Below are 13,959 nucleotides of genomic sequence, written 5' to 3'. Positions count from 1 at the left end.
GTTTTTTTAATACTTTTATGATGAAGGAAAAATTCATTGCATATACATATGTAATAGGGCAGTGTGGCCTTGGGGAATTTTTTTGTTTCTAAACAACCTTCATTTAATAGAAGAAAAATGATCTCAAAATCTAGTTTTCTAAACTATGCCCATCTTACTTTTACTCAAAATAATAATATGAAACTAGCCTAATGATATTTGTAGAATAAAAGGAAAATATCCCTTGATACTATATAGGAGATTAATTTTAAAAATCAGATTTTTAACTGACACTGTCTCAAAATTTTCAATGAATGGTTTGCTTTGACAGTCTGAAGTCAACATCACTGTGAATGAGGTTTCATCTCTGTTTCCACTCCCACGTGTCACTTACTTGTTTGAGCTTCTTTAGATCTTCATCAAGTTCTAAGTTGTCCAAAATAACAGCAACAAACAAACTCAGGAGGATCTATAAAATGGTTAAATAACAATGAAAACACCCACATGCTACATGTATCAAAACTTCATATATAATAAAGAATATCTACCTAAAAGATATTTACTAAAAAATTCATCAGGTGAAAATTATAAATATGCACTGTGACTCATTGCATAGACACTTTAAAGTCTATGTCACAAACACAGGACAGGAAATACAGAAGTCGCATAAATAATAAAAATTTAATTTACTTCAGGAAGGAAATTTAATAAGGAAGTTATGAGTATTTTAAAGCAATCCTATCTCTGAAACTAACCTAAGAAAATTATCTGGATTAATGATTAAAAATACCTTAATATGCAAAGGTGTTAATTGGATGGTTACTTATAACAATGAGATCCTGGGAATGACATCTAAACTTGTATAAGAAGCTAATACAATTGTGAAGAATTCAATGATCAAATTCAGATCGATATTAATCATTTCATGGTGGTAAGGTGTCCCATAGTGTTGCTGTTAGCTGCCAATGATGTGTGCTTTAGTCTCACACACTGAATAAAGACCCAGAAGGTTTCAGAAAAGAGGCAATACAGGCAAAGTTGATTTTACTCTACTGTCTTGGATCAGTGTGGCTCAGGTGGAAGCCATGTGCCAAGTATGAGGGAAGCACCACGAACAATCCCATCTGCAGGTGAACTGAGACTTCTTGCCTGTAGCCAGCAAGGAACCTTCCAACACTTTTGTGAGAGACCTGTCCTGGAAGAAGATGTTCACTTCTTCTAGGTAACCGCAGTCGCAGACATTTTGACTGTTTCAAAGGAGACACTGAAACATACCCAAGCAAGCTTGCTCCAGTTCCCAACTGAGAGAAATTGTTCAAGACAGTAAAGGTTCTTTGTTAGTAAATTCCCAGCATGTAGATAATTTATTATATAGTATTGAGTTACAACTCATGAATTTTTATGGTAACAAAAATGTTTCTACTATAATAATAGGAGTATATATATGGTAAAAATCCAGCAACATAGGAAAAGGAATTAAAGAGAAAATGTTCAGACCATGTAATTTAGCATGGCTATAATGTCTGTCTTTGTGTAGCAATGAGAAATTTTCCCTTTAATATGTTTTGAGATATTTCACAAACTAAAAAAAAAAAAATGAGTCTTTGGAATAGCTAAGCATGGGAAAGAAAGAAAGCAAACATACAATAGCATTTAACATATTTTAATTTCTAATCTTTTTCTCTGCTTGGAATCCCTGAAGGTTCCATGTTCAGTTTGTTTTTGTTTTCAGTCCTAATTTGCATTCTTCATTTTCAATTTCCTTCTGAAGAAGCCATTGACATTTCTTAATATTTGCTGCTTGAACCAAATGGCATGAAAGTTGAGGCAATTGAATTGTGAGTTATTGTGCCAGAGAAATTATTATGCAGAATTTAGTGGCTTGCTCTGCCCCAGGTTTAATAAATGGATAACAAGGGATAAGGCTGTGAGAGGAGATGATTGGCTGGGGACTAGTACCCCCATGCTTCCTCACTGAAGACAGTTCAAAAACAGTCCAGACCAGATGTGTTTCCTGATGTTGCAGTTTCTGGTCCACCCCTGTTAGTTAGAATAGGCTCACTTGAGAGTTGGCATTGTTCTAAACTGGGCATCCCCCAGTTCACTCTTAGTTTAGTTCTTTTCTGTGACCTTGGTGATGAAAAGCTATGGCTCAGGGGAATTAACATTTTCCTGTAGCCACATCCACATTCTGAGGTATTCCCCGAAGGCTTCCCAACAATAAGAGGTGCTTCACAGCTCTGGTGGTAGGTTCCATGTTTGGATTCACCTGGGTTTCCTGTCTCCCCAGAAACCATAAACACACATCCAAAAGGTGTGGGAAAAGGTCCTCAGTGTTCTTAAACAATTTCTTTAGAATCATGTTCTTTTACATTCTTTTCACTGTCTTTGAGCTGTATACACATACAATTAGCTCACACTCTTACTCTGCTATTATTTAGGAAAGGTTTTTCTAAGGACCTGAGAGTTGTATCTTTAAAATGTAAATAACCACCAAGGACCCCAGGCTCCCAACCTGGTGTGAGGATGGAGATTTACCTAGAAATCCTGTTTCAAGCTGTAAAATGACTTGTCTGGAGATAGGCAGCTGTGTTTTTCTCTCTGGATACAGACAATCAGCCCCAGCCTTGAAAGTTACTAGGTAAGATTTATATGAAACTATATTCATCAAACATCACTGTTGAATCTTTTTGAAACTTGCGTATTTCTATCACTGGAATATGTGTGTGGTATTGTGCCTACTAGGTTACCCGAATTCCAACATGGCTTAGATTCAATGCTTCTTCAAGAATAAAACTGTTTTTTGTTTTGTTTTGTTTTTCTCTACCGCCCTTATGAAGAGGTTGGCAGCTCAGCAGATTTAATTATTTCTCTAGTACTGTCCAGATGGAGGGTATTGAAGTACAGTGATGTTATTATTATCCTATTAGATTACATTTGTTAAAACAGTTCAGGGGATTCCAGGAATGTATCAGACAGTGTAGTTGCGACTCAGATGCAATATTGTTCATCGTGGAGTTTCCAACTGAATCTAGCAGGTACAGTTAATGCCTTACATAGGCGAGAACACTGTGGTTCAGGTGAGGCCTAGGTTCCGAATCAGGAGCTATCTGTTGGCACCAGAAGCAAGCCTCCGAATCCAGTGATGACGTCAGTCACCCATAGCTGACAAGGACCCCCATGTGTTGCCATGGCAATCGCCATACATTCCCAGTGTCCACCTGCCTTCACCTGCGAGCAGTGTGAGTGCTGTTACGTCATGGCCCAAATAAAAGGCAGAATCCCCTGACCTTCTATCTCTTTTCTTTTTTATTCTTCTTCTTGCCCCTTTGTCATTTCCCTGCCTCCAGTAAACCTCTCTTGTGGAACTCTGCTGGCCTGGTGTGATCTGTCGAGGTGAGCCACAATTCTAACACAGCACTATCCTTTACTTATTCTGGAGCAATCTCTAGAGTTTACTGTGCAGTTATTTGCTATGGCTGTACAATAATTAGGTCAACAAAGTACAGCTACCATCCCCTCCTTCATTTAAATCTCTACCAAAAAATTAGATGAATGATCTAGATTAAAAATACATAGATATATGGAAATAAACTCTCTTGGATTTTCTAGGAGTAAATTTGGTGAGATAATATTCTTTTCGCTTCTGTTGACGGATGAAAACGTATTGTTCTATCAATGCAACTCAATTCTTGGGGTCTGTTATGTTAGAATACATGCTTTCTTTCTTCAGGAGTGGTCTGAGGTCATATCACCTGGCACTTGGTCCGTCATGAGCTACATATGGCATTTTCCATCTCTGACTGGGAGTACTGGTGATGCTTTTTTGCTGAAGTGTGGGGGTGCATTTGAGTTTCGATCTGCCAGTGTAGCCATTACCTCAGCTTGTGCTGAGGCAAAATGCATACACTTGGTGCCTTCCACGTGGACATTTATTCTATCACCATCGTAGAGGCCAGGGGTCCAAAGGGTAGCTGTCAACAGGAGCATATGTCTTCCAGGGCTTCTAGGAAAGGATCTTTCCTTTCCTCTTGAAGCTTCTGATGTCCCTAGGCTCTCACTTGTTTTTTCTTAGACCATAGATTTCCAATTCCATCTCATAAGAGCCCTCCTCTATTTTTATCCTTTTTAGTTTCTCTTCATTATAATAACAATTAAATAATGGAATAATAGTAATTATTATTAATTATTATTATTTACTGAATTTGAGGTCCACTCAGATAGTTCAGGAGGATTTTATCCAACATTCTTAATTTAATTATATCTGCAAAGGCCCCTTTTTCCAAAAATTTGAGGGCTTTTGTTTCTGTTTCTCTTTGTTCAGGGTACGTATTTCAAATATTTCAAACTAGCCTCTTAGCACATGAACTAATTAGTAGGAGGTGCAGTTTGACAGGGACTAATCACAGAGCACACTGACTCTCAACTCTCAGAACAGTTTACAAATTCTGCCATTCTTGGGGAAACAAGGGAGACTTGTTCTTTGAGGGTGTCCTAGAACACCCTTGTCTCTATCTTTACTTCCTAGGTATGATTCTAACACTATGCAGTTGTAGATGGTCCATGTGTGACCCTTAACAATTCCCCCACTGAAGTTCAGTGGGGGGGGCACAAGATGTGCAGTTAGGCCTTGGTTATCTTAACTGATGGATGCCTCTTGCTTTTCAAGGCAACACTCCTCTCCTTTCCTCTGTCTCAAAGAATGTCCTTTTACCCCTGAAATAATTAATGCTGAAGTCTAGGAAAACTGGAACAGAAGTGCACTGTGTGGCTACGCAAGGCTGAAGGCTGACACCGGAGACGAAAAGTCATTTGCATATCATAAATGTAGTGCTGTACTAGCTGAAAATGTTGGTTTCTGAAAGTCCATTGGGATAGCTGGGCGAAGGGCATCTTAGTTAACATTATGAGTCGATGATGAGGGCCCCAGGGACAGGCTCAAAGGTGCTGAAATACCAAGGTGACCTTGACAGGAAACAAATGTGACAAAGCCATTCCAGAAGTCTGAGGAGCACGGGCTTATCCTGGAGGAGCTTCTTCCAGGATATTCTCTTACAGGGATGCAGGGGGGGAAGGGAGTAGAATCTGGGTTGGGGCTGGCAGTCCCACAAGTGGCCCAGGCTGAGGTCAGGGAATGCAGAGGTAGGTTATCAGTACCATGAAATGATAATCATAGTTTCTTGTCTATTTGAATTTTTCTTTCAAAAGTGTGGAAATTTTGTTGTTACTTTTTTTTTTGTGTTTAATACATCTAATGCAGATGGTTCTGGCTAAAAGTATGAGTGCAGTTTGACAAAAGGACTTTAGATAAAAAATGTTATCTTGCTTGAAAAATAAACATTATATTTCATATGTTTTTGTTAGAGGAAAAAGTTACCCTCAGAACGGAAGAGCAAGGCTATACCGGGGGTATGGATTCTTTTTCCTCATAGACCCAAGGCCTTATAGACCATGGGTGTGGATAAGAGGAGGCAAGTCTGACCCAGCAAAACTTTTGGGTTTCCCAGGAAAATGATTGACAGTACTTGGCAGTAGAAAACCCCAAACGTACAAGATTGAGAGCAATGTTGGGAGAGATCGTTAGCAACAAAGTCAAAACTAGTGAAGGAAAGTCAAAGTTTGCCTTAAGTTATCATGAAGCTTCATTTCATTAATCAAAGATCAGGAAATATTTAGGTGTCAGTTCAATTAGCATAACACTCTGTTGGCAAAGAGGAAAAAAAAAAAATCAAGTGAACAGCAGAGAGGAAGTCTAGTGTTATGTGAAGCCTATGCTTCTTCTAAAGCTAAGTTTTGTTTCTGTGTGGGTTTTTGTTCCTGGTGTAGATGTCTCATTCTGGTCACTCAGGATGAGAAATGAGGAGAGTTTGGACTGGGAATGGTCTCTTTGGAACAGAGACTGAAAGTTCAGGAAACCAAAAGGAGCCTGCAGCTGACTGCAAGGAAGTGAGAATTGCTTTATGGTTCTTTTCTCAGACTCTAATAAGGTGACAATAGCCACTGGGATGAAGAAATTGAAGTGAGGGGAAGCTGGCAGCTTGTTTTCTGTCATGTTTAATTTACCTTGTCAACAATACCGTAGGTCGTTTTCCTATAATCCCGGGGTGGAAATGGAAGTGGGGAACAGGCTGGCCTGGGTGTCAGCCACTTACCAACACAAGGAATTGGAATTCATGGGAACTCATGACAGGTCCTAATTCTAAAAGCAAGAGCACTGTTAGGTTCCTGGGATTTCCGTTTGCTTTATCTTTACAGAAAGCTGAGGTAATGCTCCTTAGCAACCAGGGTCCATCCCATTCACATCTCTACTTACGCCTTTCTTTCAATGTCCACTTACTAAAATGAACTTGATAAACATACTATGTTAAATGTTTTCCAGAGATGTTAGTTAGATGTGGCACATAGGACTGTATGAAACTGCTCATTGATAAAATAAGAATTTTTTTTTTTATTGGGATTTACTACCTGGAGCCACAAGATCTTCTTTTAGTATAGAAAACATTTTATGTTTCCAAGTGTAAATTATTCAATCAATCAGCTTTGGTTTTTTTACTTAGTGTTAATATTCTCTCTAAACTCCACCTCCACAGTTACCTGGCAATAGCCAGGTAGGCCTGGCCCACTATAAAAGGGGCTGCTTGCCTCCTCCTCTCTCTCCTAATCTCTTAATCTCTTGCTCTCTTCCTCTAGTTTCTCTGTGTCACCTCCCCCCTTCTCCCTTCCCTTCCTCCTCTCTCCACGTGGTCATGGCAGCCTCTACCTCTCTCTCTCTCTCTCTCTCTCTCTCTCTCTCTCTCTCTCTCTCAGCCTGCCTCTACTACCCTCCTGCCTCTACCCCCTCCCTATGCCCTGAATAAACTCTATTCTATACTATACTGGTGTGTGACTAGTCCCTCAGGTGGAAGAGATGCCTCTGCATAGGCCTGCTGAGACATCCCCTTCCCCCATACCTCTCCCACAGAACATATTCACTTTATCTTTTTATAAACACTTCACTTAGAGTCATATAATACTTCAGTTTAGAGCATAGTTTATAATTTTAGATCATTTTTAAAAATCAAGCCATAATAGCAGAGATACTAAGGTTCATTATGCAATATTATTTTGTTTTCTCTTGGGTTTTGCTAAAATACACATGCATTTTCATCAGAATGCTGTTTGTTTACTGGGTTCTTTAAAAGTCAAGAAATTCACATATATACAAGTTTCCATTGATTGGCTACTTGCATGTCTAAACATGTCTACAGTGTTTGACTGTAGCAATATACACCATAGTGTCTAGGCTATAGTGGAACAGTTGACTGGCTTAATATATACACACCTCTATTTTATGCCCACTACAAACACAGTACAAATCAGGAATTTTTATGAAAAAGCAGAGAATAACATGGTATTTTAAGTGTTTATTTGTTTTTTTAATGATTTCGTATGCATTGGTGTTTTGCCTATGTCTTTGTACATGTACCCATGCATCCAGTGAAAAAGGACTCCAGAAAAGGACATTAGATCTCCTAGAATTAGAATTATAGATATTTGTGAGCCATCCTGTGGGTGCAGGAAACTGAACTTGGGTTCTCTGCAAGTTATTGCTCTGAACCACAGAGGCATCATTTCTCTAGTCTTGCATATCCAACTCTTTATCTCCTGAAATTACACTGCTCATTCCCAAAACAGTTCCCCCCTCTCCCCCTGACTACAGCTTTAGTGTAGAAAATTGTGCATAATATGTCTTGAAGTCTGGGAAGTCTGAATTATCTGGAAGTGGGCCTAGGAGTTAGATTGCTGATGAGCACACAGTTAGGGGTAGGACTTCAACTGGATGATGGTGGCAATTCTTGCTTCTTCCTCACCCTTCTGAGAGAGACAAAGGCCTGGCAGGCTTTTCTCCTGCTAGTAGCTCCCCTCCCCCAACCTTATTGATGTTAATCCAAAGCTGTGGGCCTATCAGCCCCTCTGTTTTCCTTTAAACTGACCAATCCTGAATTAAAGAGAAGAGAACCCTATTGTAGCACTCCTTAAGACTTAAAACCTCAGTCCTTCAGTATAGGCCAGAGGCCTTCCTTCTTCCCAAATTCTACTCTGCTTTGGAAAGGGTCTTTTTCTGTTTGCAGTTTGGCAAGAGTGAGTGTGTGTCAGCACACACACACAAACACACATGCACACATGCACACATGCACTTGTGTGTTGTGTATATAAGTATGCATATGCGAATGTGTTTTCTTACTCTTAGTTAAATGGCTGATTCTATCTGCTCTGTCTTATACGTGGGTGTGTCCATAGGTGTGTATGTGTGTGTGTGTGTTCGCATCCCGATTTAAAACCTTTCTTCACTGGCTGAATCTAACTGCTCTGTCTGAAATGTTTTTCTCTGAGACCTGTTTGACTTGAGATATTTTCTGCTTTTTAATTATGTAACTGGCCAAACAAACCTGATAAAAACCCCTAGACAATAATAAAACGGCACAACATACTGGAATTTTGAGCTTCTTGCTTAGTAGATATTTAATGTGATTTTCTGAGTTTAACTCTCTCCAAGTGTCTCCCAGTTGTCTGCCCTATCCCTTAGGAATCTTTTCTTTTTCTTTTTTCTCCACCTCTTTGTTCTACTTCTTAGAGTCCAGACGTGCTCTAGGCAGACATTTTTTTACTGAGTCTCCTGAGCCAATGATCCGGTAGCATTTGCTAAATTTGTACATTTATTTTGTAAATTCATATAATTACTAAGTTTCATCCATTTATGTCAGATAAACTTGCTTTTCTTCCATGTGCACACACTAAATTTCAGGCAAATCCCAATAAATGATGAAAGTAGCCTAGCTTTACAAGTTATTCCTCACACCAATGATTATACATCAGCCTCACTTTTGAGGTAGCATGATACAGATGCCAAAGTTTACTGCTTCTTTCTAAAAGAGGCCGGGCACATCACTGAGACTGACTTGGCTGAGATGTCTGTCATGCTAGCAACATGCCCCAGCTTTTTTTAAGCCTATCTTGTACCACTCTATGACCTATTCTAAACACATTTTCATAGTCTCTTTTAGTTTTTTTCTACTTCTTTTTACCGCTTTCATATAATGTGAAGGTGGCCCTTCGACTGAGATTTCACCATTAATCTCTTAATTCTTTATTTATGGTGACTTTTGTTGGTGTTATTTACTTACCATTTTCTGTGTATAACAGAAGCACAGCAGGAAACAGATAAGCACCCCACACCTTGTGTTTGCCCTCTCCCTTTAGCATTTATAATCACTCTATCCTGAGCTTTCTGGCCATTTGTAATATAAAACAATTTCACTTTTTTATATAGGTCAGAAACCATGCAAATGTAATCAGAGCAGTGTAAAGTGGGACACATTCAACACAGACGCACTTTTAAATCATTTAATTTACACTTTCAAATGCACATCTCTGTTAGCAAAACATGACTATTCACAGCAAGCTGCTGCCACGAAGGCAAAATCAAGAGATTGCTGTGTTAATTTCAGCACTTCAAAGGTAACGAAAAGACCATCCACAATGAAGGCTTAATTATGTTTTCTCTCCTTTCTGTATTCACACCACAGGGCTTTCTTTTGAGACAATAATAAAGGAGAAAAGAAAAAAATTAAAGGAGTGGTAAAAGAAAATCTTTTCAACTGTTTAAAATCTTCCATTGTCCTTATCCCCAAATTACTAGCAAAAAAAAAAAAAAAAAAATGGGTGAAAAGATAAATTTAACAAGCATATGGCAAACTGCAACCACTTTGGACAGAACACATACCTGGCAGAAGACAGCATTCAAAGGAACAATAGATAATAGTGACGAACACACTCTTGCTGTACACTGGAGCTTGATTGTCATTATGAGCAGACAAATTGGTGTCCCCAGGAGCATGCAATGTCCAGGCCTGCTGCTATTCCAGAGCTAGCTGCAGCCAAATTTTATTTCATTTTTCTCTACCCTGCACATGCCTGTCTCTGAGAAAGCTGGGTCAGAAACTCTCCAGGCTGGTGGCACCAGTAATCAGCATAGACTAAAAGACTAATTACTCATTAGAGTTTATACATTTTCTTTGTCAACTTTCCTTCAAAATTGGGTTAAATTGCTTTCTGTAATATTTACTAGAGGAAACAAATACTTTAACAAAGATGTTCATTTTAACATAAGCTTAAGCCACAGACAGATCCATGAAACAGAATTTATCTTATAACACTTTTCTCTATTACACAGGCCCACCACCACTATGCACATGTTGTTATGTTGATTAAAACCTATCTTTGAAAATAATTAATGAGTTAATAACCATCACTAGGGTTTTGAATGGCTACATTTAAACTTTTTCCCACGAGGTTGATGTGGAAGAACCAGGAAGCACAAGTTGACCATGTGGGTACCGACCATATAGCAAGCAACTGGGTACCATGTCTATATACCAGTCTTTGAATGACAGGTCTTGAATGTTTGTTGATGTGCTTGTGTTCACTAGTATCAATTTCCAGGTAGTTGGAAGATCTAACTAGTTTTGGTTAAGATATTTCCCATTTTGTTCCTTTTATACATAATTGTAGAGATTCAGTAAAACCATGCTAATCGAATCAAGGCTAACCCAAATATAACCTAATACTTTAGTCACCATCGTTCCAGGAGTATTCAGATAATGAAAAGCAATGACTGACCGTGTCTTAAGAAAAGTCTCTGTAAGAAGGAGGGAGTGACTGGATGAGCTAAACTTTAGGAGTAATTATAAATGTTAGTTTTGTTTATAGTTTAGTGACAGAGTCTGTTTTCTTTCACTAAGCTAATAATCTCATTAAGGCATGGTTTTTATATTTAAAAGCCTAATTATTTAATCTTTTGCCATAAATTTAATAACTGGAGAAACCCAAGGAAATATGTTAATGCATTAAAATTCTCATATAACTTAACTGTTTTATTTAACATTTACTACTTATAGGCTTTAAGTCAAGATAGGCTAAAGATCTAAGCAAGAAAAGCAAATATTTATATCACAAGAATGTACAGGAGAGTATCTTTATGATCTCAGGAAAAGAATGTTTTAAGCATGAGTTAAAAAAAAAAACTTAGGCTACATTTTAAAAGTGATTATTTTAGCCATATTAAAATGTGTCAAGAGAAATCATAGGCAAATTGGAAAAAAATTCAAAGAAAATAGATTTGCAATAAATGTACTAGCTAAGGGGTTAAAATCCCAAACACGTGTCACTCCTACAAATGACGATAGAAATGGCAATCTAATTCTTAAAAAAACATGTAAAGCAAATGACTTGGTGAGGCGCTGAGAAGATGGACAATGAGCACGCAGGAAATTTCCCCCTAATAGTCACCAAGATGGAAAAATGCACGTTAAGGCAAAACAATGCATCATTCACTCGTAAGAGTATCAAAACATGTTTTAAAAAGTATACACTAGCAAGCATTAATGATTGTTCAAGAGCATAGTAATTCTGAACTGATATTTTTTGGAGGGTAAATCATTCTGATCTTCCTTTAGAGCAGGAGTCTACCACTTTTCTCATGCAGTAAATTCAGGCTTTGATCATATGGCAACCTCAAGGGTCTTATGACATAACCATGCAAAGATGTAGAAATCATTTGTGACTCATCAGCTGTACAAATCTGGGTGGTAAACCATATTTGGTATATAGCTTGGGAGATTCCTGATTTAGAGCTACTGGGGCAAGATCTAAAGATGGGCATAGATCCTTGAGAAAGTCTCATGTGAATACACACAATGTGCAGATGCACTGTGGCACTTAAACTTCTGCCTTTGGAAAACAAGTGCATCTATGTTTAGGGAAGAACACTAATAAACCAATGGACTAGTATTGTCTATACATTCTAATGACCTAGGAGACAGCTTTATGTATGTTAAGATAAAGAGAGTATTAGCAATACATATAATTGCAGAATAATGAGATGTCAGGAGAAGAACACATGACTGCATACAGCTTTGTTTTCAGCAAGGTATATGATAGTCAAGAATGACTGGAGTACATGTGGAACAGGGCCCTATAAACTAAAATATATTAATTCTAGTCTCTAACTTTATAGGACAAAACATTTAAGATGATTAATTACATTTAAGACAATATATTTTACTAGATGCATATTATGGTAAATCTGAATTCTGTTGATTTGAAGATATTTTTTGCTTTTGTATTTCAACCATTCTAAAATAAGAAAGAGTCTTGCCATCGGTCAAAGAATCTTCTGGAATGTAAAGATAGCTAAATTCATATGGAACTTTGTGAACTGCTTGCATTAGGCATTATTGTGATTACTTTTAGGCATGGCCCAGTATAACCATGAAGGAAATTAACTGATACATTAAAAGTCTCATTTCTAGTGACCATTAGAAATAATCTAGGTCTCTGGATTCCAGATTCATGCTCTTGTCTACACCATATTTACCAAACTGTTTTATGCTGACATAAAGGCTTTTCAATTCTTGACTGCTTTATAGATTTCAAAATTTGTCAATGAAATAACAAATTTAGTTTTTAACTTAAAAAATTTAAAATTATAACATAAAATGGCAATATGTGTTTCAGGAACACATAAATCAGCAGCAGAAAGGATGAAATTAAACATAGATATTTTCCATACATTTCAAAGCTCATGAATCTTTGAATGTGTTAAAGTAATAATAATGCAATAATTGGGGCACTTAAAATTTTTAGGTTTCCCAAGAAGGCTATGTGGAAGTTTTAAATATTGCCAATCATTTGATAAGTGATCTCTGTAGAACTTTATTTAAGAATTACTTTCCTGGGTAATGTACCAGGCTGGATACAGTTACTCCTGGCTTTTGCCCTTCATGACTTGACTTACTCAAATCTATGACTGAGTCTGATAATCTTCAATGAGGATAGCAGGTGCATTATTTTAGTGAGAAAATAATCAGATAGTTTTTAAGCTATTCTAGGGCCAGAGTGATTTAAAAACATGGTAGATGTTTACTAAAATTAATAAAATGCATTAGTGAATGAATGAGTGAACATTTGATAAGTGGATAAGTGACAGAGATGTAAACATGCTGGAAGGAAGGGTGCAAAAAGTCCTAGAAACAAGGCACATATCCCAGCACAGCTATACATCAGCTCTGGAAGCCAGGCCCCAAACCCACTGTACAGTGTTCTTAGGTCATGTTGGTGGGCATGTAGTTTGAAAGCCTTTGTCTACAGTAGAGTCTACTTCTAAGCTATCACCTATAACTTCTCAAGTGTTTATTCGATTCATAAGCATTTAGATTTGGGAGGACATTAGGGGTGGTAAGTAGTTTGTTTTATTTGAGTGAGTCTTTTCTTGAGGTTAAGCTTTATTTTGACATGCTCAATGGCAACTTTCAACTTCATTACCTAGGGGAGCAACAAGCAGGCACAAGACTTCAGCTTTTAAGACTAGCTAGAGGTGGGAATATTCTGACCACCACTCATTTGTAGAGTGGTATTGGGAAAATTCCCAAATGACTCTGAGCCTCAATTTCATTATTAACTACTTCATAAGATTTCCTTACCTGATTGTGGAAAAGATCAAACCTAATATCATAAAGCTTTTGCCATATGATAAATAGTGAGAGTAAGTTTTATTTTATCCATCCCCCCAAAAGGGTAACATATGGGCCTGACTTGTGACTGTTATTGTAATATTTGAGAATAATATTAAACATGACAAGTCAATGATGTAGAAATACACATTTTGTCACAAGAAGGCATGGGGATTACTTCTTCAGTGTAGTAGATGCAGTATTTCATAGGTCCCTTCCCCAGTTTTTGTTTATCTTCTGTGATTGAAGAGAGTAATCTGTATGACTGACAGAAAGCAATCTTTCCTGAATTTTGGCAATCTGTTTTCTTGCCTTTCAGAATAGCTTCAGGTGTGCATGTTCTCTTTTCTCCTGTGCTTTGCTGCAATATACACAGTATAGAAACACCATGGATTTCTAATTAACTGACTGTACCCCGAGGTCTCCAGCT

At 37.7% G+C, this 13,959-nt stretch overlaps 1 protein-coding gene across 4 annotated transcripts in view; it reads right to left on the bottom strand.

Annotated features, from left to right (window-relative positions):
* Nalcn (sodium leak channel, non-selective) overlaps nucleotides 1-13,959 on the bottom strand; it is a 276,023-nt gene that overhangs the window by 99,496 nt on the left and 162,568 nt on the right. For 2 of the 4 annotated variants that reach the window (XM_076930522.1, XM_034498721.2), the window contains exon 15: nucleotides 374-448. The exons of the other annotated variants lie outside the window; for them this stretch is intronic. In XM_076930522.1, coding sequence (XP_076786637.1) covers nucleotides 374-448 — 75 coding nt within the window. The remainder of the gene's footprint in view (nucleotides 1-373; nucleotides 449-13,959) is intronic. 4 annotated transcript variants of the gene reach the window in all.

Source organism: Arvicanthis niloticus, chromosome 3, assembly GCF_011762505.2.
Source record: "Arvicanthis niloticus isolate mArvNil1 chromosome 3, mArvNil1.pat.X, whole genome shotgun sequence".
NCBI lineage: Eukaryota > Metazoa > Chordata > Mammalia > Rodentia > Muridae > Arvicanthis > Arvicanthis niloticus.
The sequence above is the reverse complement of the archived record's forward strand: the minus strand, read 5'-3'. Positions and strand labels throughout refer to the sequence as shown.